This window comes from Echinops telfairi, unplaced genomic scaffold (assembly GCF_000313985.2).
Source record: "Echinops telfairi isolate 266 unplaced genomic scaffold, ASM31398v2 ScPeMD7_11;HRSCAF=52, whole genome shotgun sequence".
NCBI classification, from domain to species: Eukaryota; Metazoa; Chordata; class Mammalia; order Afrosoricida; family Tenrecidae; genus Echinops; species Echinops telfairi.
Genome location: NW_022103908.1, coordinates 39,413,488 through 39,439,786, shown reverse-complemented (window position 1 = coordinate 39,439,786; position 26,299 = coordinate 39,413,488). Strand labels below are relative to the sequence as shown.

At 37.7% G+C, this 26,299-nt stretch overlaps 1 protein-coding gene and 1 pseudogene across 1 annotated transcript in view; one reads left to right on the top strand and one right to left on the bottom strand.

Annotated features, from left to right (window-relative positions):
- Positions 1-26,299, top strand: part of BUB1 (BUB1 mitotic checkpoint serine/threonine kinase) — a 57,486-nt gene that overhangs the window by 13,366 nt on the left and 17,821 nt on the right. The window contains exons 5-17 of the mRNA XM_045287121.1: positions 1,527-1,570; positions 2,219-2,319; positions 2,595-2,647; positions 2,736-2,914; positions 4,767-4,918; positions 9,720-9,982; positions 11,441-11,523; positions 12,602-12,730; positions 12,825-12,935; positions 13,949-14,048; positions 14,996-15,077; positions 18,720-18,894; positions 24,177-24,261. Of these exons, the coding sequence (XP_045143056.1) occupies positions 1,527-1,570; positions 2,219-2,319; positions 2,595-2,647; positions 2,736-2,914; positions 4,767-4,918; positions 9,720-9,982; positions 11,441-11,523; positions 12,602-12,730; positions 12,825-12,935; positions 13,949-14,048; positions 14,996-15,077; positions 18,720-18,894; positions 24,177-24,261 (1,557 nt within the window). The remainder of the gene's footprint in view (positions 1-1,526; positions 1,571-2,218; positions 2,320-2,594; positions 2,648-2,735; positions 2,915-4,766; positions 4,919-9,719; positions 9,983-11,440; positions 11,524-12,601; positions 12,731-12,824; positions 12,936-13,948; positions 14,049-14,995; positions 15,078-18,719; positions 18,895-24,176; positions 24,262-26,299) is intronic.
- On the bottom strand, positions 17,735-18,442 carry LOC105979079 (annotated as a pseudogene).

Here is a 26,299-nt window from a genome sequence, read left to right as displayed (position 1 = left end):
CCACGTAAGCCTCTGGCATCAGCTCCTCATTGTTTCCCCTCCCTCCCCGCTCCCCCGTCCCTCATGAACCCCTGAGAATTTATAAATTATTATTTTGTCATATCTTACACTGTCCGACATCTCCCGTCACTCAATTTTCTGTTGCCCTTCCCCCAGGGAGGAGGTTATATGTAGATCCTTATAATCTGTTCTCCCTGTACCCCACCCTCCCTCCACCCTACCAGTTTCGCCACTGGTCCTGAAGGACTCATCCGCCCTGGATTCCCTGTGTTTCCAGTTCCTATCTGTACCAGTGTACATCCTCTGGTCTAGCCAGATTTGTAAGGTAGAATTGGGATCATGATAGTGGTGGGGAGGAAGCATTTAGGAACTAGAGGAAAGTTGTGTTTCATCATTGCTACACTGCACCCTGACTGGCTCGTCTCTTCCCCGTGACCTTTCCATAAGGGGATATCCAGTTATACTGAAGAATTTTGAAGCAAATGCAAGACCATAAAATGTTTTACCCTAAACATGTCCACAAACATTTCTTGAGCCTATTTGTTATAGAGCTTTGATGCTGTTATCACATCCAACAAAATAATTTGCAATCAGTATTGAAATTTCCCCATCAAGTGACCCCCCCCAAAATTTTTTTAACTGTTGATTTATTGAGAAACAAGGTCCACAAATTGCATTTGATTATACAACTCTTAGTCTTTTTATACCTTGATTCTCGGCACCCAAAAATGTCAGGTTTACAAATTGCACATTACTTATCATGTATTAAAAAATGCACTGCAATTGAGTCTGTTCCAACTCAAATCAACCCTGTATAGGCTTTCTGAGACCGTAAACCTTAACAGCTGGTGCATGTGAACCACTGACCTTGAGGTCAGCAGTCTAATTCTTATCCAACAGTACCACCAGGTGCCTTGAAGGCATATTTGAGAACTTCTCAAAGAACATAAACAATAGTACATCAATCAGCCTTTTGAAATAGACGGTTTTATATTTTCACTTCTTCCAACTATATTCACCATGATCCAGACATCACACAAACTCTACTGTTCTTGAGTTGATTCCAACTCATAGCAACCTTATAGGACAGGATTTAGCTGTCCCATAGGGTTTCCAAGGCTATAATCTTTACAGAAGCAGACTGGCACACATTTATTCCTCAGAACCACTAGTAGGTTTAAAATTGCCAATCTTTCAGTTAGTAACTGAGCACTCAAACCCCTGTGCTACCAGGACTCCTCTGACCCAGGTGTATAAAATTGCTAAAAGTTAGAACTCATTGTGGGGTGACATTAACAGGCTGTCATTTGTTACATAAGGTCAAGAAATACATAAATTAGACAAGCTGAGGACTTTTCCTAACATGAAGGCATTGGGCGTGACTTTTTTGTGACATTGAAACAACTGTATAGTTCAACTTTGTGTTCTCTCTTGACAGTCTCCACTACTTAAAATCATTTCCTTATGTTTAGTTTTCACCTTAATCGCGATACATATTAAACTGTACATTTATGATCTATATTTAGGTTATTTCAGAAACGCCTCACCGAAACGCACTTGCCAGCTCCAGGTAAAGTAATGCTTCCTAAAATGTCTAGATGGCTTATAACACACTTTCTGACTTGTGCTGCTTTTTAGAATTTCTTTTGAAAAACAAACAAAAATCTGCATATCTATTGAGTTCTCAGTTGTATTCTTTTAGGTAATAAGAAAGGCACTCATAATAATCATCATCATTAGAAGCTGACGATCAGAGGCTCTGTGTTACTTCAGAAAAGCAAACCCACAAGAAAAACATGATGCTTTATATTTTCAAGATTAAAAAAAAACAAAAATAACAGGTTTAAGGATAGTACTTACTTTGGAATTTTTGTATTCCTATTTTTATTCCATTCTTCCATGAGCTTTTTGAGGCTTCCTCATCTGTACGGTAACTTTTTGAAGAAATATATTTCAAGCAATGAACATTGACTAACCTAAGCTGATTGAAATAATTAGATAAGTTTTCTATTTCTTTGAGTACTTGCTTAGGCATTTTGAGTTAATCAGAAAATTGTTTTCATAACATTTCTTATCTAAACACGTTTTATATTGTCAGTTTGAAAAAGTTGATTAGTTTTATATGTTATTTGATTGAAAGATGAAATGTGTTATGTAATCATGATCCTTAACATGGTTTTAGGCTTATTCTTCCATATTTCTTCCTGTTTCTCCACAGCTAGAACCTCCGAACCTCTACATAATGCTCAGCGTATAAATCAAATAGTAACATCTAACTCAAGTCCAGGAAATAAGTTGGCGTGCATTTCTAAAACTCAGGTCATAACAGTATTTGTGAGTTGAGGGGAGACTGTGGATGGAATTGAAATGGTTCACTTCTACATCCTTTTGCTATCTCATTTCTTTGATTTTTTAACCTTTGGTTAACCTCCATGTCAACTACAACTGAAGTGACTTTCTGTCACTGTTCACCTCATAGAAGGGGACTTCAAGGCTATTGTGGAAAAATTCCATTGGGCTTAAAGTTTTTTGGTGGTGATGTTATCTCTCTTTGCTGATAACTGAATGCTTAAATTTGTTTTCTGTCCTTTAAGGGATCAGAACTTGCTGGAATTACATCTTCAACATGTGATAAAGAACTGAATACGCAAGTATAATTAGTGCATTTATCCATTACTTAGTTTAAGAGCTATTCACATGCACTGTTGTAAGCAGTATATTTTCTCCCATTATAGGGAACAAAGAGTGGTCATGATTTCTAAATCAGAATATTCTGCGTCTTCGACAGCCAAAGCTGATGTTAAGCAAGTTGTTATGTATTGCAAAGAGAAGCTTATTCGTGGAGAATCAGAATTCTCCTTTGAAGAACTGAGAGCCCAGAAATATAATCAGCGGAAAAAGCATGAACAATGGGGTACTTACAACCTTATCTAATACTGCTTAAAATAATCCTCCTCTCTGAAGAGTACTTTTATATAGTTCTCTATGCTGAAAGTATCTATGTATATATATCCATGGTTATTCTTTTGCAAGCCTAGAAATCTTTGTTAAATACTAGTCTAGCAGCCATGTTTGTACAAGGACCAAAGTGTAGGCTTGACAGAAGAGATTATAGTTGAAACCGCTCTGGGGAGGTAACAATGCATATGAGCTTATCGCCTTATCTTTTACTATGATATCTTTTAAATGTAGTTGATTTTATTTTAACTTATGTGAACTTTTATAAATGATTCTAAACCTCTAGGTGAGTTATTTGTACTGTGACTGGATTAGGACAGGAAGTTGCATTCAGTAGAGATTTTTAATGATCTCAAGTACTCCAGATACTTTCTGAAGGGCCCCTGATCTAAGTGCCATGCTATTTATGGAAAGATGGTGTGTCGGGGTTTTTGCTCACATCAAAAGCTTTGTTCTTGAGGCCAGTGTCTGCACTGGCTTTGTTTTCACAGCATGGCCCTGAGAGATAGAACAACGCAGAGGCCTTTCTTTTTGTCTTTTTTTTTTCATGTCTAGTCACCAACTAAGAAAAGCTAGTCCATACTTATCACAATACTGGACCCACTTCGTGTGGTGTGCAGAGGCGTTTCTCTTTCACATTTAAAATCTTAAACCAGATGCTTTGACTCATGGAATACATTAATATTCACCTAGTTATTGGAAATAGGGCCAACTAAAGCATGCCTGAGGCACTGGCTTCCTTGTGTATTTTACTTTTTATTTTGAGAAAGCACTTAGAGATTTTTATTAAAAAAGAAGAAAAAACTTCCATTTTCAGATAATTTGAAGTCATGATTGTTTCTCAAAAGCTATATTTTAGTGCTGCTATAACAGAAATAACATAAGTAGATGGCTTTAACAAACAGACATTTTTTCCTTAAGAGGCTAACGTTCTAGACCCAGGATGCTATCTTTAGGGAAAAGCTTTTTCTCTGCTGGCTCCGGAGGAAGGTCTTTGCCTTTTCTGAGCTACTGTTCCTGGCGGCAATATTCATGTGGCTTGGAATCTCTCTTCTGCACTCTCCTTGTTAACTTGTGTTTAATCTCTTCTATTTCAATATTGATTGGCTCAGAGCATACCCCACACTAATCCTGTCTCATTAGCATAATAAAAACAACCCGTTCCCAAATAGGATTATGACCACAGACAGACATCTTTCAGAGAAGACACAGTTCAATCCTTAAGAGTAATCATGCTGAGGGCAAATAAAAATTATGGTTAAAGGACAGATAAACCCTCAGGTACAGTAATGGGAGTAGCGATACCATGAGGGTGGAGGGAAGGTTGGGGGAGAAAGAGAGAATCAATTGCAATGATTGATATATCGCCCCGTCCCATGGCCAGGGGGACAAACAACAGAAATGTGGGTGAAGGGAGACAGCGCACAGTATAAGATAGGAAAATAACAATAATTTATAATCTATCAAGGGTTCCTATGGGTGGGAGGGTGGGGGAGTGAGGGAAAAAATAGCTGATACCAAGGGCTCAAGTAGAAAGAATGTTTTGAAAATGATGATGGCAACATATATACAAATGTGCTTGACACAATGGATGTATAGATTGTTCTAAGAGCTGTAAGAGCCCCCAATAAAATGATTTATATTTAAAAAATTATACTTAAGCTGAAGTGCTTCTAATAACCTAATAAATATTGAAAAGATTTTTAAGCATCCTAAAATTACCTTTAGTGTATTTTACATGTATGTCTCTAATGGCCTGTATTTAAACTTTCACGTCTAATCCACTAATTTTTTTATGTATTCTAAAGTTAATGAAGACAGACATTACATGAAAAAGAAAGAAGCAAATGCTTTTGAAGAACAGTTATTAAAACAGAAAATGGATGAGCTTCATAAGAAGTTGCATCAAGTGGTGGAAACATCACAGGAGGACTTGCCAACCATTCAGGAAAAACCTGAGGTATAGAGGTGCTCTTTGCTGAAACGCCCTGTACGCAGTAACTGATTTCAGCTTTTATTTGCTCCATTCTGTGCCCTATTTTTAGAATTTGTTCTGATATCAGTTTAAAAGTAACTTTGAAAATAATTTGATTTAGAAAGATGTTCAAAACAAAGCCTGAGTAAAAGATATTACCAACAATTAAGTGCTTTGCTGCTAACCGATAGGATAGTGGGTCAAGTCCACCTAGTGCTGGTGGTCTGCTTCCATAAAGATTACAGCCAAGAAAACCTTTGGGGGAAGTTCTGCTGAAATTGGAGATTGCTGTTAGTCAAAACTTATCCAATGACACCTAACACCAACAACAAAGTATTGTCATCTGAACAATATTCTTATAAGTCTTCCAGTCCTTCACGTTGTGGAATATGGATGCCTTTTCATTGACTTAGGGCTTCTTTAACTTCTTACAATGATGTTCATAGTCTTCAGTGAATAAGACGTCATAGTCTTTAATGCTTCTTTCATTAATTTATTTTTTAGGGAGAGGGATTTTTATGCTCTCCCTGCCACCCCTATTTTATTGTGAGCTCTTAGAGATATTACAACAATCCATAATTCAATTAGATCAAGCATGATTGTAGAATTGCTGCCACCATCATTTTCTTCTTGCAGTCTTTCATATGAGCTCCCCTTTGTCCCTGCCCCCCACCCAACGCCCCAAAAACCCTTGTTATTATATTAAATATTATTATTGTTGTTCATTTTTTTTGGTGCCATATCTTAAACCATCCAGTGTATCCTTTTACCTGCATTCTGTTATTCATTCCCCTTGAGTGGAGTTATATAGTCTTCATTGCTGTCAGTTCCCCCTCTCCCCCTTCTCTTTTTGTGCCCTCAGGGAATCATTACTCCCATTATTATTTCTGAAGGGTTTATCTTTCTTGGATTTCATGCATCGAATGGTCTTAATTATACAAATGAACTTATGCAGGTGTAACAGGATTAATGAGGCAAAAACTAAGACCATAATAGTAGGGGCAAGAAATATTAAAGAACTAGAGGATACTTATGTGTTTCAACACTGCTATACTACCCCCTGGATGGATCGATCATCCCTTCTGTGTGGCCTTTCTGTGAAGGACTGTCCAATTATCTTGCAGGTGGTTTGGGGCTCTCCACTTTCTCTATGATCCTTCACATCAATGATTTTATGCTTCTTAATGTGGTGAATAAAATTGTGTTCTTAATTTCCTTTTCACATTGTTTGCTGCTTATACAACTGATGGTTGCATGCTTAATTTAAAATTTGTGTTCTGCAACTGTGCTCTTTTTCCTGGCTCTAGCAGTTTTTGTGGGAATGCTTTATCACTTTCTTTGCATCCTTGTTAGGTCCCATTGAGTCAGCTCTGACTCCTAGTGTCTTTATGTGCAACAGAACAAAATGTAGCCTAGTTCATCACCACGCTCATAATTGTTGCTATGATGATGCCCACTTTCTATGTGTTAGTTCCTATCAAGTCAATTCTGAATCTTAGCAACCCCATTTGTGCACAGTAGCATTGCTCCACAAGGTTTGACCTTCCAGAAGCAGGTTACTAGGCTTGTTCATGACGCAACTGCCAGCCTTTCAGCTAGTAGTCAGTGCTACCTGTGTATTCTCTTTTTCTATGGAGATCATGCTATTTGCAAATAAATATAGTTGTATATTTTTCTTTCCAGTTCGTATGTCTTTTTCTTATCTGATTGCCCTGGCTAGAAGCTTCCATATTTTATTAACTAGAAGTAGCAAAAGTGGGCATCCTTGTTTTGTTCCTGATATGAAGAGAACAGCTTTCAGTCTAATGTTAAATATGATGTTAGCCATTGGCTAAATGTAGGACTACTAATCACTAGGCTGGTTGTTCAAACTTACCAAGATGAAGCTCTCGGTTCCTGTAAAGCTTTTTAGCCTTGGAAAACCCTGTATAGAATCGCTCTTGATCACAGTGGGTTTGGATTTTTTGAATGGGTTGTTCATATGTAGCCTTCCCTTCTACTCTTTAAGTTGCTCAGTATTTTATCATGCAAAGATGTTGGATTTTGTTTTTCTGCATCAATTGGGATAATATTGGGGTTTTTTTCCTCCTTTCTAGTAATTTGGTATATTAATTGATTTTTGCATGTTGAATCCTACTCTTGTATTCCTGGGATAATCCCCAATGGGTCATTGTATGCTGCTGAAATTGATTTGCCTAGTATGTATGGGAAATTGGAGGGTGACCACATTAGATCACAAATGGAGAAACGACTATTATATAACTGGAAAATTACATAATTATGTAGCTGCTAGTTGCATCACTACATAGCTATTAAACCACTGAGAACCATGGGCCATGACATAAAAACCTTAACCATCACAGCAACAGTACTCTTGCCATGTGCCTTGGAGTTAGGTAATGTGTAATATTAAGTAATATGTCAGATAGTTGATATTTTAATATTACTGTAAATATAAAATGTTGTATGAAGAAATAGTTGATAAGTGAGCATTAAATGGATTTTATGATTTGTATATAAATTGAGATATTGGTCTGTAGTTTTTTATATCTTTGTCTGGCTTCATTTTAACGTGGACTTCATAGAATAAGTTAAAAATGGCCCCCTTCTCTCCTATCTTTTGAAACAGTATGAGAAGGATTGCTTTTTATTCTTTAAATATTTGTTATACAGAGATTACTGCCCCGCCCCTCCAAAAATGATGCGCATTTGTTTTTTAGATGTGAGGGAGATAGTGCATTTGGAGTTCATTCCAACAGATCAGACTGTTAATCAAGCTTTCTATTTAGAGGTTCTGAAGAGATTGTGTAATAGCGTGTGACAAAAAAGGCCTGATTTGTGGCAGATGGGAGGACTGGTTTTGGCACTACTACAATGCATGTGGTCATGCAGCCATCTCAGTGCACTAGTTTTTGGCAAAAAACAGCATTCCTCTCTTGCCCCATGCATCTTACTTACCTGACCTCACTTCATGCAACTTCTTTTTGTTTCTTCAAATGAAAAGGGATATGAAAGGACAGGGATTTGATGATGATGTAGAAGAGGTGAAGCAAAAACGAAGGAAGGTGCAGTCAGCCATCCAAACAGATGAGTTTGGAAAATGTTTCCAAGAATGGAATTGCAGATTTGGCATGTATTAAGTATAATGGAGAGTACTTTGAAGGTGATAAGGTTGTTTTGTAAAAAAAAAATTTAAATACATAGCTTTGAAAAAAATATTTTCTTTTTTTGGGTGGGGGAACCCATCGTAATTCACAAATAAAGACATCTTCTTCCTTGAAGGATCAGAATAGGAGTGTGGGAGAAATCAGTGAGGATAAATAAAAGAATATGACTAACTGTAGGTTGCTTGTCTGTTAGAATTCCTTGATCCTTATGACTAAATATCTTATATGCACTATAGAAAACCTTTGAAAATAAAGAGAAATATGAGAAGAAAATTAAAATTATATGTTCACCATTTAGAGGTGAGCTTTGATAACGTCTTGTGGTTCTTTTGTCTTACACACATGGACACATAGTCATTTTTTCTTTTCTCATATTAAACTTTACCTCTTAAAGGTAATTTAGAAGTTAAAAAGAATGGAGTTCTTCTTACTTAGAAAAATGCTCACAATTGTTAGTAATTTTATTTTGAATGATTCATAATATTATACATGTATAATCTATTAACATGAATGTTTCCTAATTTATTTAGTCAGTTTTAGTATATTTTTACTTTCATGGATATTTCTAATTTTATTCAGTAGCTGAGAAAAGAGTAGGACATTTTGATGACAAATGTTTCATGAAGTTTTTTTCTCTTGTTGATTCTTTGAATTAGCTTCTATTACCTTGGAGATTTGGTATTTTTCTTAATAATGTGCAAGAATACTTGTGAGGCTATAAACCCTTCTGCCTTTTTACTTTATAGCACTAGAGTATAGAATTGATTAAGAGCATGTAGCATAAAAACCAAAAATTTAATACTGAGAGCTAATTATTTTCCTTCCCAAGTGACCTACGCTTTTGTAGTGATTGCTCCAAAAAACAAAACAAACAACAACAAAACTCTCACTGCCATCGAGCCGATGATCTTATGCGTTTCTGAGAGTAGAACTCTTAAGCAGAGCAGAAAGCTGCACCTTTCTCCCGTGAAGTGACTGGTGTTTTCAAACTGCTGACCTTATGGTTAGCAGCCCAACTCATAACCACCAAGGCTCCAATGATTACTACCAAAACCCAAGCTCACTGCCATCGAGTCAATGCTGACTCCAAGTCTGTCACTGTTTACGCGAGTAGAAAGCTCAGTGGTGCTGATTGAACTGTCGACCATGAAGATCACAGCCCCACCTGCAACCACCAGGGCTCCCTTCCAGCAATTACTAGTGCAGGTTATGTTCATATTGCCTATTCATTAAAGAGGAAATAACTACTGTTGAGATTTTAATGGGAGAAAGGCCAGTGTGATCATTTGATAGCATTGCTTTTGTGGATCTTTTCCAAAGTTAAGTAAAGAGAATTAACACAATCATTAAATATTGCTAAAAGCATGAAGACTGATACAGTGGTTAAGAAATGTGAACTGCCAGTGGTATCTGTCTTTTAGAAGCTACAAAACATCTGTCATTTAGAGAGGTCTTTTTCTGTCCACTCTTCCTTTCGGGATACTTGTGAGGCTAAGGAATGCTTCAAGCAGAAAGGGATGTGCTGTAAACAAATGTAATTCTTTGAAAAGCTGCCATACCTAGTTAGTAATAATCTGGACTTAATCATTTTGTTTGTGTCTGTTTCCTTTACATGAAAGGTTAATACAGTATGCCAGGGGCCAGACATAGGATCCCAGGAGGAACCAAGACAATCACCTCTTCCAGTTGTACATCCGCAGACTTCAAGCAACACGAAAGAAAAACCCAGCGAACCACCTTCTGCCAAACCACCCATGACAAATGCTGCTGTTACTACTGCTTTCATGTCCCCAGCCATCAGTCAGCTGGTAGCTCATCCTGTGCCTTTGGCAGCCCAGCGAATGACAGACTGTGGATTGGCAGTAGCTCAAAAAGATGCCAGGTAGGCTAACGGTGGTCTTAGTGTTGATAGTGATATGGTTGGCTTTGCCAGCTTCTCTTCTTGATCTCTAGGGTCCGAGCAGTATGTCAAAGAAGAATGTGCCCTGTTTTTTAAACTAACACAGATGAGTTTGTTGTTGAAAAAACCTAGTCACCAAAACATTGGCCCCGAATATTTTAGACTTATATATGCATATTAAAAAAATATATTTGTTGTACTTCATTCGTGCTTTTCTCTTGAACTTAAAATTTTCAGTACCTAAAAGTCAGATCTCTTTTTGTTACTGAAGAGTAAATAACTGTTTGACTGAAAATTGCATGTTCTTAGTGACTTTGAACAAATAACATGAGTGATTATTGCTGACAATACAGTTCCTTGACCTGTGATCTCATATGTGATTCCTTCTGTCTTCCCCGGGGGTATAGTTTGGGATTAATAGCCATGACAACTAGCCATGGGATTAATAGTCTGCCAAATCTACACCTACACTGCTCAGGAGATTTCCACCAGTTTCAAATCTTTTTCTGTACTTTGACAATCAAGTCACATCCCTTTTTCTTTGGTTGTTGCTGTGGAAATTTTTATCCTGTCACTTTGGCTCATTTAACTAATGTTTTTATAGGGATTTGTATAATTTGAAGGGGACTGTACATACCATTTCCTATTTTAACTTTATATCTTAACTAGATTTTTAGAAAATTCTATCAATTCCAGTAGTAAGACAAAATGCAATGACCTTAAACTGTGACAAATATATTGTATATGATGATTTTCTTTTAAAACTATAGTTTTTAAGTCTGGATAAAAATACATTGTCTACTGATTTATTACAAGAGGAATATCCTGTATTGCTAAGCACACCAACCCTTCTTCATATTATGACCCTGCATTGGATTCCCTGAGCCCTGTAGCTTGTGTATATAAATAGGATAACTGGATTAGGGAAACCATTCTTCTGTCCTCCTTCATAATTAGAAATGATTATGATGGCATTAAAATGCAGAATCACTGTGCCATTTAAATATTGAGCACATAGCCTTTATCTATAAGCATTACGTTTTCTTTAAGAAATTGAAGGTTCTCTGATGGCATACTGAGTTATGCATTGGACTGCTAACTGCAATGTCAGTAGTTCGAACCCACCAATAGATTCATGGGAAGAAGATGAGGCTTTCTGCTTCCATAAAGAAGTGCCATCTTGAACTCTCAGAGGCGCTGTTCTCCATCCTGTAGGGTTACTTTGACTCCAAATCAACTCTATAGCAATGGACTTTGTTTTTTGTATTTTTTATATAAATCATCTTGGGGGGAGGCTCTTACAGCTCTTATAACAATCCATACATCAATTGTATTAAGCAAGTCATGTATTTTGATAAATTATATTCATTAGCAGTTCCATTGGCTATATAAGAGTAGACTTATAATTCAATTCTAATTCCAAGCATTTTTCTTCTGTAGTGCGTCTCAATCTTCTCTTCCAAGATGTGTGAGTAAAAGTACTCATGAATTCAAGCCTCAGAGTGGAACAGAAATGAAAGAAGGTACTATTTCATCACAATACGTTTGTTTCTGACATGTTCACCCAACTTCTCCAGGTTGGTCAGAAGTCAGTCTCATGACTATGGTTCTTTTAGGCTTCAGACCTTAATGAACCTAGGTGTTAGCATTCCCCCTTCTTGCAGTATAGGAGAAAAAGGTAGAAATCCACTTATTAATCAGTGTATTTGTTTAGAATTATTTACTATTTTTGAAAACTTTATTAAATTTCTAAACAAAACTCCCTTCGGATACTATCCTGTTAGAAACATTTGTCTACAGGTTAAGTTATATCACATACAGAATGGATACTTCTTCCCTGTGTGACCATGCTATACATTCCACGAACGGTTCATTTGAGATAAACAACTAGAGATCTAGCCAGCCAAGATACTGAGCTGTCACTAGGGTTTTAGGGATTGTACTAACTAATAGGGATGTAGTCAGGAACAAGGATCATGTGGAAGGGAAGGGAAGAAAGTACTGGGGTGGGGCAAGGGAGACTTGAAATTTCAGAGAAGGTGGTCAGGAAAGGCCTCACTAAGACGGCAATAATTGGGTAAAGATCCAAATGGGGACAGCTCCCTTGGAAATACTTCAAGCAGGGAACCAGCGAGCACAGAAAGAAGGCTGAGGTGGTGCAGTTGGAGTGAGCCAGGAAGAAGGATCAAGAAGAGGTTTGAAGGAACTGGGGCTAGCTAAATCATGCAGAGTCTTGTACCCCATTGGCTGAACTTCTGCTGGGTGGGATGGGAAGTCACTCCTAAGATTTGCATTGTGATTATTAACTTGCATTACTTGAAATACTATGAAGATAAATAAGGGTGTTGTTTATAATGCTGCTAATTTTGTTGAACCTTCATTTCCTTTTCTCTAAAAGGATAATTCTGGCCTTACCTGCCTCTTTGGGCTATTATAAAAACAAAGATGAAAGATATGCAAGTGTAATAATAATTGAAGGTCCTTCATGAGCATTATTGACAATAAAAACTTGCACTAGGTGGAATTAGTTACTTATAGTGTGAGACTTCTAAATAATTTTTGTTTCTCTACTAATATATTTTGTCTCAATTCTTTTCATAGCAGGTGAAGTACATAAGTTTGGCAGCACAAACTCTTTTCATACAACTCCAAACACATCCCTGGGAATGGTTCAGGCAACACCATCCAAAGTTCAGCCGTCGCCCACGGTTCACACAAAAGAAGCACTAGGTAGAGCATTTGTTCAGATGTGCAGCATCTTACAACAAAGCACTGAAAGTCCCTCATCAATCATGGTTACTGTTATTCTTCCTGTTCTTTTAAGGTTTCATCATGGATATGTTTCAGGCTCCCACACTTCCTGATATTTCTGACGACAAGGATAATTGGTCATCTCTAGATCAAAATGAAGATGCATTTGAAGCCCAGTTTCAAAGTAATAAAATGCATTTAAAGTTCACTAAGTGCATAGCATTGCGGGTGGTTGCCACAGGAAATATCAGAGATTATACAAGATCCAGGAACCCTGGTTGCACAGCTGTTAAATGTGCGACTACTAATTAGCAGGCCAGAAGTTTGAACCATCATATACTCTTGGTGGACAATATAGCAGTTTGCGTACATAAAGATTCTCAGCAATCTGCTTCTGTAAAGATTTACAACCTGGGAAACCTACTAGGCAGTTCTCCTTGGTCCTTTAGCATCACTATGAGTCAGAACTGACTTCACAGCCATAGGTTTAGCTTCAGTATACAAGCTGTGGCCTTGCCCTTGATTAACTTGCCACATAAGGACAGGGGAAATGTGTGAAATATAACTACAGCAGGACTGGACAGTCTTACATGAGGTACGTTTCTGTTTTGTTTTTAAATAAATAAATGCTAGGAAGGACAAAATCCCCATGGGTAGGAATGCCCAGATGGTCTTAGTACTCAAGTTATGATACGAGCCTTTCTTTCTCAGTAGTGTGATGGTGGTGCAGAGTGTTGGAGAGCCATAGACAAGTTCATATTTGTCTAGAGTCTAGAATTTGTCCTGGAAGCCAGAGAGGTCATAAATGAAAGATAAACAGGATCCTATTAGACTTGGGAAGATTAGAAACATGATGTCTAGAGGTTACTTTTTGCCTGTAAGAAATGGAAAAAACCACTGAAAGCTTTTTTTCATTTAAGTCAAATGACAAAAACTGCTTCCAGAAAGTGTGAGTCCAATGCTATATACATAGCCGATCGTATGGTGGTACAATGGCAGGAACTCCAACACCCACAGGCTCTCTGAAGTTAGTCATCCCTCCCACTAAAAAGTGACTTACCTCATTACTTAGCATTTTGAAAGTGGACACTGGTTCTTTTCTGTTAACTCAGCACTTGCTTTCTTGGTTAGAGTTGAAGTTTAATATAAATTATATATTTAATCTTTTCTAATATGGTAAATGTTATTATATTTCAGAAAATGCACAGTCATCTGGGATTTGGGGAGTCAATAAAATTATTTCTTCTTTGTCTACTGCTTTTCCTGTATTTGAAGATGGAAACAAAGAAAATTATGGGTAAAAACTCACCTAATTAATTTGGGGACGATATATATATATCATAAGAGCCCTGGTGGCATAGTGGATTACATGTTGGGCTGCTAACTAAGAAAAGCAGTTCTAAACTACTAGCTGCTATGAGGGAAAGATGAGGCTTTCTACTTGAGTAAAAATTTACAGTCCACAGGAGTAGTTCTAGTCTGTCCTGAAAGGTCACTATAAGTTGAAATCACTTCAATGACAGTGATTGATTGATATATTGTCATAGTAAAATAGAGACAATGACGATGCACCTTAGGGAGACAAGGTGGTAAGGCAGTGATGACAAATTGCTGTCCTGTCAATACCATGTCTGCCAGTGGATGGGCCTTCTGATCACATGATGGGGTGGTTTTTGCAACATTTTTCTCTAGATCCTATAAACTCTGGAGAGAAGGCAGACCCGGCGTAGCAAAAGCATGTATTAGAAAAGGAAAACTGTATGATTATAAGCTACAAAAGAACTAAGGAGTTTATGGATTTGAAATTGTCTTAAATGTAAGTGAATTCACCAGAACAGGCATCCAGACATGCTCTAGATTATATGGTATTAGTTTGTATTTGAAGGATTAATAATGTAGAAAAGGAGAAGTGGCTTATATTGAAAAAGGCTGCAGAGAGAATGTGTCTTAAAGCTGAGAGGCATTGCTTTAGAGTCATAGCTAGAGGAAGAGTGTGATAGCTCTGGAATTTTCCCTGGTAGCAGTTCCAGTCATGGAAAGAGACGTCATTGTGAAAGGGCATGGCCAACTCTTAGAGAGGAATTCCAGAACTAGACCTGTGAACAAAAAATAAAATGTCCAGCATCCATAACATTACTAGAACGGCTGTATATATAAGGGATATCACTCATTAAATAATTTGTCTGTTACTCTCAGTTAAGTTAGCCTACTTTATTGTTTATACTTTTACAAAACTCTCTCTAGATTACCACAGCCTAAAAATAAACCCACAGGAGCTAGGACCTTTGGAGAACGCTCTATGAGCAGATGTTCTACAAAACCAAATGTAAGTAAATCTTGTCTGTAGACCTATGGTATAGACATATTTGGCCTACTGCCCCTTTTTCATACATATATACACACAAATATGTATATACAGACATATGTATATATTTGTACTATCATCTATAATCCAGGATAAAGTGTAGATATCTGCTTTTGCAACCACCCTGGATCATTCCAGTGCCCCTTAGCGGGGGCCATATTTCCCACTTTGAGAAACATTGGTCTATGCAATAAATATTATAGTTGTTCCTCTTCATAGTACCTCATGATTTTGACACTCAAATAAAACAGTATATGTAAACCCAGGCTGAAAAGTACTCAAGACAATCTTATGTAATGAATGTGTATCTTATGGGATATAATATTGAGAAGAAAAAAACCTGAATTAAATTGGAGGAGCCCTGGTGGCATAATGGTTACATGTTGGCTGCTAACTACAAGGTCAGCCGTTGAAAACCAGCAGCCCCTCTGCAGGAGAAAGATGGGGCTTTCTATCCCATAAAGAGTTACATCTCAGAAACTCACAGGGACAGTTCTACCCTGTCCTATAGGGTCAGTACGAGTCGGAATCAACTCTATTTCAGTGAATTTGGCTTGGCTAGTATGTCATCAATATGCATCAGCAAACAAGTTTGCGTGTTTTTTCTGTTTTATTATAGTAGTCAATACATACAACCCATGTTCAGTTCTTTCCTAGCCTTGACTATTACCCATTGTGTACCTTTCTCTCCATTCAGCTACTCTGGCTGTTATATTACACAGAGCTGGTGCTGTAGTCATTCTTGCTGCAGAAATATGCTAAACTATTTTGTGTTTTTAATTTCGCAGTGGGTTTTTTGTTGTTTTTGTTTTAATTTTTTGTTGTGAATTTGGTAAATGTGTTCCAGAGCACATCTTCAGTTTTTTAATAATTCATATACATTTTATTTCATGTCACTGATTGTAATCTCCATAATGTAACATCACTTATCCCACTTCCTTTGTGTGTTTCATTCCTCCTTGTTTCCTAATACGGTGAGCTTTGTTCTTGAGTAAGTGCTGCCCTAAAGATCTGAAATGGGAAAAAAAAAAAAAAGATCTGAAATGGCTAAGTTCCATTCCAGAGCTAAAGGTTGGCAAAGGGTCTTAAATTTACCTCTCCTGATCAGTCAGTAAAAATGGTCCCTTTTTTGGTTTGTGTTCTGTTTTCCACATTTTTCAAACTATGTAAGCCTTTCTAGCGTGGTGCTTTCCAGAGCAGTTGGTAGCCAGGCACCATAGTGTGTTCTACTGTTCTCAGGGTCATAGAAAGTGATGATTGCATGATTCCTTAAATCCATTGAACTTAGAGTTTCCTTATCACTTTGCATTTTCATGGTTCTCTTTTCCTCTTGACAGAGAGAGTAAGACCAGTAGTTGAACTATAGATTGCTGCTCAAGAATTTTTAAGGTCCCATTGGCTACTTACCAAAGTAGGATATTGAACGTTGTCTTGGAATTCCACAGTGGATTGTTTTGAATAAGCTATTACCCAATCCTTTACCCATTTTGATCAACTGTTTGGCTATTTTCTTAAAACTATTCCAGTTAACAGACTAGATATCAAATGTAGTGGCATTACTTCTCAGGTTCAGTTTACCAAACAAAGCCAATCTATGTGCTTTGACCGGGGTGAGAAAGCAAAAACAAAACACATTCTCTTGACCGCAATACAAGCGATTGCTTTATTTTATATCCATGTGAAGAAATAACCAACCTATTTTTCCTCCCACTTTGGCAAAGATATCCTGGAATATATGAAGACAATGCAGTGTGTATTTTAAAAGGTGTGGAATTTTATGGACACAAAATGGTTTGTCAAATATGATACTGAATTTTCTGTCTTTATGCAGAGATTCTAAAATGTTACCTCTGCACTCAAGGAGAAATAGCTGATTCTACTGCTAGGGCAAAGAAAATACAATTTTTCAACTTAAAAATAAAATTTTAAAAAGATAGGGACATGTCAGAATTACACAGGGGCCAATCTAAACAAACTAGTGCCTGAAGCTGGAACAATGTGAGCAAAAAATAAAGTGGTAAGTGGTTGACACCTAAGAAATAAAATTATACCCATATAGATATAAAATAATTACTGAAGTGACTTTAATACATCCACAAATTCTTGTATGTTCTCTCTAGCAGATGGGTCTTAAATTTCCTTCTCCTTAAGTGTAAGCTGAACTTAGTGATTTGGTTCTAACAAAAAGATAAAAAAGAAGAAAATGGTAACTTTATAGTACAGAAGAAGAAGAAACTTCCTTAACCCAATTGATTGGTTCATTTCACCAGTAATAAGTTGTGTTGCTATCTTGTATCCTCTAATGGGAGAGGGGCACTTTCTAGTTGTCTTCCACAAAAAGCAAGCGACTGGTGCAAAAACATTAAACAAACCCAAACTTGTAAATTCTTGACCCGTACTTTTTTCAACACAAGTACAAAGGAGACTGATAAACTGACACATTAGAGAAGACTAAGGGGAAATGATGACTAAATGCAACTTGGTATCTTGACTTGACTTCCTGGAACAGAACTAGGACATTAGAGGAAAACTGGTAAAATCCCAAATTAAGTGTATAGTTTGTAGTAGTGTATCCATTGATGTCTTAGTTTTTATAAGTGTATCATGGTAAGATGTTATTAATAGAGCAAGAATGAAAAAGGGCACTCTATACAATCTTTGTAACTTTTCCGCAAATTCAAACATTTTATCCACTTTTTCTTGCCAGTTGCCTTTGGGGCAGGTGTTTTCTGGGCTGGAGCTTTCTGGGCTTTCGGAGGCCCAGCCTTTTGACCTGCAGCTTTCTCCTTCTGGGCGGGAGCCTTCTCTTTTTGAGCAGGAGCTTTCTCCTTCTGGGCAGGAGCCTTCTTGCCGGCGGTGGCGGCAGCAGCCCCCTTCTTAGCTGGAACCTTTGCAGCACTTGCTTTTTTGGGAGAATCCTTCAGGAGAGCCGCCCTTTGAAGCTTCTTAACTTCATACTTTATTAGCCGGTTCCTCATTTTCTTTGCCTTCATGACTTTAAAGCGATCAAAATCTATCATCTTGGCTTTCTTTTCTCTGGCTTCAATCTTTTTGGCCCATCTGTGGCTGCCCATTTTGTATTGATATCCGCCTTCTGCCAGGCTTGTCGGACATGCTTCTGTCGGGCACTGTGTGGGAACTTGAGGATGAAGTCAGTGAGCTGCGTGCATTTGAAAGGCATGGCCTGCCTCCTTACTTGAGTGCAAGGGCCATCAACCAAAGCCTGGTTCTGATCAGTCACATCTACATGCGACCAGTTTCCCAGCATGAGGTCCAAAGGAGATGTAGGCCACTCGGCCAACCTCCACGAGGCGCCTGAACACCATCTTGGCGGCATTCGGCGAGAAGTCCACTTTTTTTGTAACAAGCTAAAACTCAATACTTCCATGAGATGTGATTCTTTTGGAGTCTGTTAACAGCAGAGTACAGTTCTGGGCAAAAGGACAGAATAGTGAAGTCCTTGGCTGTGTATTACCCAGGGCTCAGCATCTGTTTTATGTTTCATTAGTTTTTGTAATCTCTTGAGAAATATTACTATATCAAGTTGCATGGACCCCAAAAATGGAGACTGGTGCTTTTTTATCCTCTCATCCTCTCTTGCAGGAAGTGCCACAGGCTGAAGAGTTTTTAGATGATTCAACAGTATGGGGAATCCGCTGCAACAAAACCCTGGCACCCATTCCTAAGAGCACAGGAGACTTTACATCTGCCGCTCAGCTTGCATCTACCCCATTCCACAAACTCCCAGCAGATTCTGTGACCGCTGTAGAAGATAAAGGTGTCTGTGACACTATTTAAATATCTATTTTCTGCCAATTCTGATTCTATATTATAGATATTCTAAATGAGAGATTTGGAAAGCATAATATTCATTTATTACTTATGTGATTTTTTTTCTTGTGACATGCCATTTACACTAAGTGTACAATAAGGGAAAAACCTATCAGAGAATTTAAAGGCAACTTTTACAAAGTCCGAGCCACTTAATATGTTGCTGTTAACTGCCATCAAGTTGGGCATTGATTCTTGGTGAGGCCACAAAAAACGGCATGAATCACTGCCTAGTCTTTCTCCATCCCCAAGATGCGTTGCTTATCTTATTGTTCTGATCCATAAATTTCTAGTGGCTGGTCTTCAGAAGTAGATTACTGGGCCTTTCTTAGTCCATCTTACACTAGAAGCTTCACAGACAGGTGATGCCTGTGTGTGAGGTATGTTAGCTGGAATCAAAACTAGGTCTTTGATATAGGGCACAAGAAATCGTCTGCTAAGCTACCAATTATATATGTTTACTTTATCGAGCAAAGATTGAATTGTCAAGGATTTTATCTTGCTTGGATCCATGATCAATGCTCATAGAAAAATTAGTTAAAGGGATCAAACAATATATTACATTAGGTAAATATGCTATAGAAGACCTCTTTAAAGTGTTAAAAAGCAAGGATGTTACTGTGAAGAGCAAGGTATGCCTGACCCAGGCAATGGTATTTTTGATTGTCTCATATGCATGTGAGAAAGTTTGACATTGAATAAGATTAAACGATAGAAAAATAGGTTCATTTGAACTATGGTGTTGGTGAAGCATATTCAAAGTACCACGGAGTAACAAAAGAACAAACAGCCCTATCTTAGAAGACACACAGCCCGAATTCCCCTTAGAGGCAAGGCTGGTGAGACATCATCTCACATACTTTAGACACCAAGATAGATCAGTCCCTGGAGAAGGACACCATGCTTAGAAAAGTGGAGGGGCAGCAAAAAAGAGGAAGGCTCTCAGCGAGCCAGATGACAGTGGCTGCGACAATGGGCTCAAGCTTAAGAACAATGGTGAGGGTGGCGCAGGACCGGGCAGTGTTCCACTCTGCTGTACATACGAGTGGCTGTGAATGAGCATGACTCAACAGCACCTAACAATGGCAACATGTTCAGTTTGCACGGCACAACAAGTGAAAAGACTACTATCGACAGACTGCGTGACTACGAAAAATAATGGGAAGCTATCTCCTAATTAAGAACCGTAAGCAGCCAATTTTAGATGTTTTATTATGTCCCTTTAAAATTTGTTTTAGAGGTGTAGTATTGCCAACTACCCACACTGAGAAAATCAGGTTTTTCTGTTACTTTCTGTTTTTTTGGTCATATAACTTCAAAAGAATAATGAAGCTCTTGAAAGTGGTTCTTATTTCTATCCCACCCCAGTGCAACACCATTTATGAAAGAGCTTTATATAGTTGAATTGAACCCTAAATATGACATTTTTTGTTGAAAATACACACTTCTTAGATATTTAGTACTAGCCTATAAAATAGATAATAAGAGATCTACTTACCATTTACATGAGGACTAATATACAAGCTGTTGGGCTGCTAACAGGAAATCAGTGGTTCAAATCCATCTATTTTGTGATGGTTGTATCGGGTGCAGCTGCCTTAGCAGTTCCCTGCTTCAGCTTGCAAGATTGACTTCCTCCAAGACATCCCCAAGGAGAAGCCGCATGTGTCTAGGTACCTATTTTCTCCCATTTCTACTCTGCTCACTCTTCTTTAAGTTCATGCCTTATAGCTAAAAAGAGATGGACTCAACATAACTCTCTACTAGTCCTTTCACATTAACATAAAGAAGATAACACACTCCTAAGTGGATTTATAACCGTAGGCATAGAGGGTAGGCTTTACAACACCTTTGGAAGCAGAATTCAGTCCAGGGTAGCCAGAAATAAGAAAGTGAGACAGAACAGCACCACATTCGAGTGTTAACTAACCCAGGGACAAGGGAACAACAAGTGATCTAAAATCGATGGTGAGGAGGACGTAGGGTGCCTGGTAGGGCATGGTCAAGGGCAATGTAACCAAGAGGAATTACTAATACCGGAATGAAGGCAAGCACGATGGTGGGACAAAAAGAAAGTAAAAGGAAACAGGAAAGAACTATGAGGCAAAGGGCATTTATAGAGGTCTAAATACAGGTGTATACATAATGTAAATATATTTATAACAATAGGGAAATAGATCTATGTACATATATTTATATGTTAAGTATTAAGGTAGCAGATGCACATTGGGCCTCTACTCAAGTCTTCCCTCAATGCAAGAACACTATTCTAATAAGCTGACATTCTGTGGTGCTCACTTTCTTGACACAATCACTAAAGACAAAGTGGGTGCATAAGTAAATATGGTGAAGAATGCTGATGGTACCCGGCTATCAAAAGATACAGCGACAAGGAAGAGACGAGCTAGTCAGGGTGCTGTATAGCACCGATGAAACATAAAACTTTCCTCCAGTTCTTTAATGCTTCCTCTCCCCACCCGCTATCATGACCCCAATAATACCTTACAAATCTGGCTCGACCGGAGCATGTACACTGGTATAGATAAGAGCTGGAAACATGAAATCCAGGACAGATAAACTCCTCAAGACCAATGAGTGTAGTCATACCAGGAGATAGGGGAAAGATTCGTGGAGAAAGGGGGAACTGATCACAAGGATCTACATACAATGCCCTTCCTGGGGGACAGACAACAGAAAAGTGGGTGAAGGGAGAGACATCAGTCAGTGTAAAATATGGGGGAAAAAATCATAAATTATCAAGGGTTCATGAGGGGGCCAAAAATTGAGCTGATACCAAGGGCTCAAGTAGAAAAATGTTTTGAAAGTGATGATGGCAACATATGTACAAATGTGCTTGACACCATGGATGGATGGATGGATTGTGATAAGAGTTGTACAAGCCCCTGTAAAATGATTTTAAAAAACAACTAAACAGCACCACATTCATTGGGGGGAAAGATATTTTCATTTTTCAAAATCTATTTTGAAGTACAATGATACCAGTGACAAAATAATATCCATGCACCAATAAGGAAAGCCAATTAATATAATTATTACTCAAAACTTACATGCCAGCCATTAATGCCACAGATGAAGGAGAAACTGAATATTTTTTAACAACTTTTGTATTTATCAAATATGTGAGCATAGTGCATTGGTAATCAAAATGTAATTGATTGAAAATCAAAATTGGTCATCAAAGTACGAAAAAAGTGAAGTAATGGGGGAAAAATGACTTTGTCCATAGAAATAATGCTGGAGACCAGATGATAGAATTTTGGAAGAGCAACAACTTACTCATCATCTATTCCTTTTTTCAACAACATAGACAATAATAAACACCTGGACTTCGCCAGATGGAATACATAAGGGAACAAAACAACTATTTCTGTGTATGAGATGATATCTCAATAGCATCAGTCAACAGAGCCAGGGTCCAATGGGAATAAGCCATCAAGTGTTCATATTCCAGTTCAAGTTAAAGCTGAAAAAAATTAAAACAAATCAATGAGAGTTGAAGTGGGGCCTTGAGTATATTACCTACAGAATTTAGAGACTATCTCTTAGGAATTGTTTTGGTACATTGAACAGCAAAAGACTGAAGACCAGATGAATTATTAGATTACATCAAAGACGTCCATGAGTAAACTAAAAGGAAAGAAAGAGGAAAAATAAATTGGATGTAATAAGAGACTCTTGAAAGTAAAGTATCTAAAGTTAACAGAAAAGATGAACTAAAACCGTTCAACCAAGAATGTATGTAGTTCAAGAAAGCAAAATAACGTATATATTGAAATGTACAAAGACCTGGGGTTAGAAAACCAAAAAAGGAGTAACATTCAGAATTTCTCAAGATGAAATAAAGAAAACTTCAAGCCTAAAGTTGAAATATTGAAGGATTCTACAAGCAAAATGTTGAATGGCACAACCAACATCAAAAGAAGATGAAAGGAATACGCAGAGTCATTTACCAAACAGAATTGGTCGATAGTCATCTATTTCAAAAGGTAGCATACGATCAAAACCCAGTGTTGCAGAAGGAAGAAGTCCAAGTTGCTCTGGAAGGGATTGGCAAAAACAAGATCCAGGAGTTGATGAGAATACCATTTGAGATGTTTCGGTAATTCGATACAATCCAGGAAGTGTTCCCCTATATCAAGAAAGTTTGTTGACCAATCAACTAGAAAAGATCCATGTATGTACCCATTCCAAAGAAAGGTGATCTGATGGAAAGCAGAAATTATCAAACAATATCATTAATATTTCATGCAAGTAAAATATTGCTGAGGATAAGTTTAAAACATTTACAGCAACATAGGAAACCAGAAATTCTAGCCAGATTTGGGAATGGACATGGGAAGAAAAATACTGATGCCAGATGGAGAAAATCCCCAAAAGATGTTTCCCTATGTTTAAATGAGTATGCAAGGACATTTCAGCTGTGGATTGTAACCCTTTAATAAATAACAAGGTGAAAATGGAAATTCCAGCACACTTACTCGTGCTCACCAAAGAACCTATACATAGACCAACAGGCAGTTGTACACACACAGCTGGTTTAAAATCAGTTGTCCCAGTTGTGTCTTTTCACCATTCTTATTTAATCTGTATGCTGAACAAATAATCTGAGAAGCTGGCCTGGCCTACCTGAAGATGACTTTGACATCAGGATTGGGAAACTCGTGAACAACCATGACAACCTTGCTTGCTGAAAGTGAAAGGACTTGAAGCACTTACTGATGAAGATCGATGACTAAAGTCTTTGGTATGGATTGGAAACAGTACAGCCAGAATGTGCTTTTGTTAGGTGCCATCGAATTGGTTCTGACCCATAGCAACCTTATGACTCTGTGATGAGAATTTGTTTCATGTCCTCTTGACATATAACCAGGAGAGGGTGTCATGGACAGGCTGTCATGACTAGTCAAGCAGAGATCAGTACAAAAGATGGCGCTCAATGAGAAGGGTTAACACAGGATACAATAGGCTCAAACATAGCAACAATTGGAGGATGGTGCTGGACTAGGCAGTGTTTCATTCTGTCTACATTGGTGGCTATAAATTGGAGCCATTTCATAGCACCAAAGAACAATAGCAATAGCATATTTTACCGTAAGTTCACAAAATTGAAATCTTAATAAAAGTCAGTTTAGAAAAAAATCCTAAACTTCATAGCCATATTAAATTGTATGTATTTCTAATATAGTTGTCTAAAATTTTCTCTTTCAGAAAATCTGGTATCGAACCAGTACAAGCATGTGACTTTAGGTTATTGTGAAGAAAACAGGGACCCCTCAAAATCTAAAAAGTTCAGGTATCGTGTGTTTATATAGTTCTGTTACTTTATCCATTTCCATTTTAGTGTAATTTTAAAATTGTATAGAAACCTAATTCTTAAAGTCCTTAAAGATTAATAAAAGTTCTTATTTGTTTGTTTTTAATTGAGAACTAGGGAGTATTTTCTGTACATACAAACAGTGATGAGTCTAGACATTTGGCATACTAGGGTAGTGAGAGAAAAGCTATGATCTTAGCGAAATTCTGGGAGAGCATTATCGTGTGACCAATTTCTACTCATTTGGGGTGCTGATTCCCACCCTCTTTAGTAGCCTTATTATTGCTGAACTGAGGAAGCACCTAATCATGTCTTTGTTCTAATTATAATTTAGAAAATTGAAGAGGAGATGACAGGCAGAAATGGTTAAGCTTCTTAAATACTGGTGCAAAAGGTAGACTTGCCATAAATTAATGCTTTGCAGAAGTAAAATTCTACCACATTTGACTAGACTGATAAATGTAGTAGATTAGAAAAAGTAACTACTGTCCTTTTCATTTTTTCTACTGTTTATATGCTAGGTGCTTGTGCTGTTCATATACTGTATCCTTTAATTAAGGCTTACAGTAACTTTAGCAGTTGTAACTATTCTTTTCCCCCTTTATGGATGAAAGATTCAAGTCTCAGAAAGGCTAAGTCATTAACCTGAAGTCATACAAGCTGCTAAATGTGAGAACTAGAATTTGAGCCCTATATCTCTTATTTTAGAAACTTTTCAGTTCAAACCTAGCCCGCTGTTCCATGGGAGAAAGTTGAGGCTATCGGCTCCCATAAAGATTTGCTGTCGGTAATTTAGAAATCGACTCAATGGCTGTGGGTTTGGTCTAGGTTTCTCTCGTCACTATCCTGTATTGCCTGCCACTTGTTATCATTTTCTGACTTAAGATCTCACTAAATAGTAGATGGGTGGATAAAGGATAGGAGCAAAATTTAGGAAAGAACAAGTAAATAATAATATGTAAAAATAAATGGCTAGCTCATTAAAATCTATGCAAGTAAAACAAATTTTACGTTTTAATTTAAAAATTGTACACAACAAGCACAGTACACGTTGTCTTCTTTGTACCTTTAACTAAGCCTTTAGACTCATAGACTTCCAAAAGCCATACTTAGCACAAGTCTAATTTAGAAGGATTTAGGACAAAAATCAGTTGCCACCAAGATATACATTGTCCAAGAAACTATGTGGTCTTTCTGTTTTCGGATGCCTCTCTTTTCCCCCAAACCCCACAATGTGACAGTTTAGTTGCAAGGAAATGATGATTTATTTAAGTTCAGCTACCAGATTACCCTAGTTCGGAAGCCTCATTTCTTCTTCTTCTTTTTAAATCATTTTATTGGGGGCTCTTGCAGGTCCCATCACAATCCATATGTACATCCATTGTGTCAAGCACATTTATACATATGCTGCCATCATCATCCTCAAAATACTTTTCCTCTACTTGAGTCCTCAGTATCAGCCCCTTACTTTCTTTCCTCCCTCCCCCTTGAACACCTAATAATTTATAAATTATTATTTTTTTCATGTCTTACACCAACCACTATCACCCCCGAGCCACCCCTCCACTGTCCCCCTGGGAGAAGTTGTTTGTTTTTTTTTTGCCGTTGAGGTTTTGTTTGTTTTTTTAATAATAATGTTATTAGGGACTCATACAACTCATCACAATACATACATACATCAATTGTGGCAGGCAAATCACATTTGTACATTCATTGCCTTCATCATTCTCAAAACATTTCCTCTCTACCCAAGCCCCCAGCATCAGGTCCTCATTTTCCCCCTCCCTCCCTACTCTCCCCTCCCTCATGAGCCCTTGATGATTTATAAATTATTATTTTGTCATATTTTGCCCTGTCCAACATTTCCCTTCACCCACTTTTCTGTTGTCCATCCCCCAGGGAGGAGGTAACATATAGTTCCTTGTAATCGGTTCCCTCTTTCCAACCCACTCTCCCTCTCCCCTCCCAGTATCGGCACTCACACCACTGGTCCTGAAGGGATCATCTGCCCTGGATT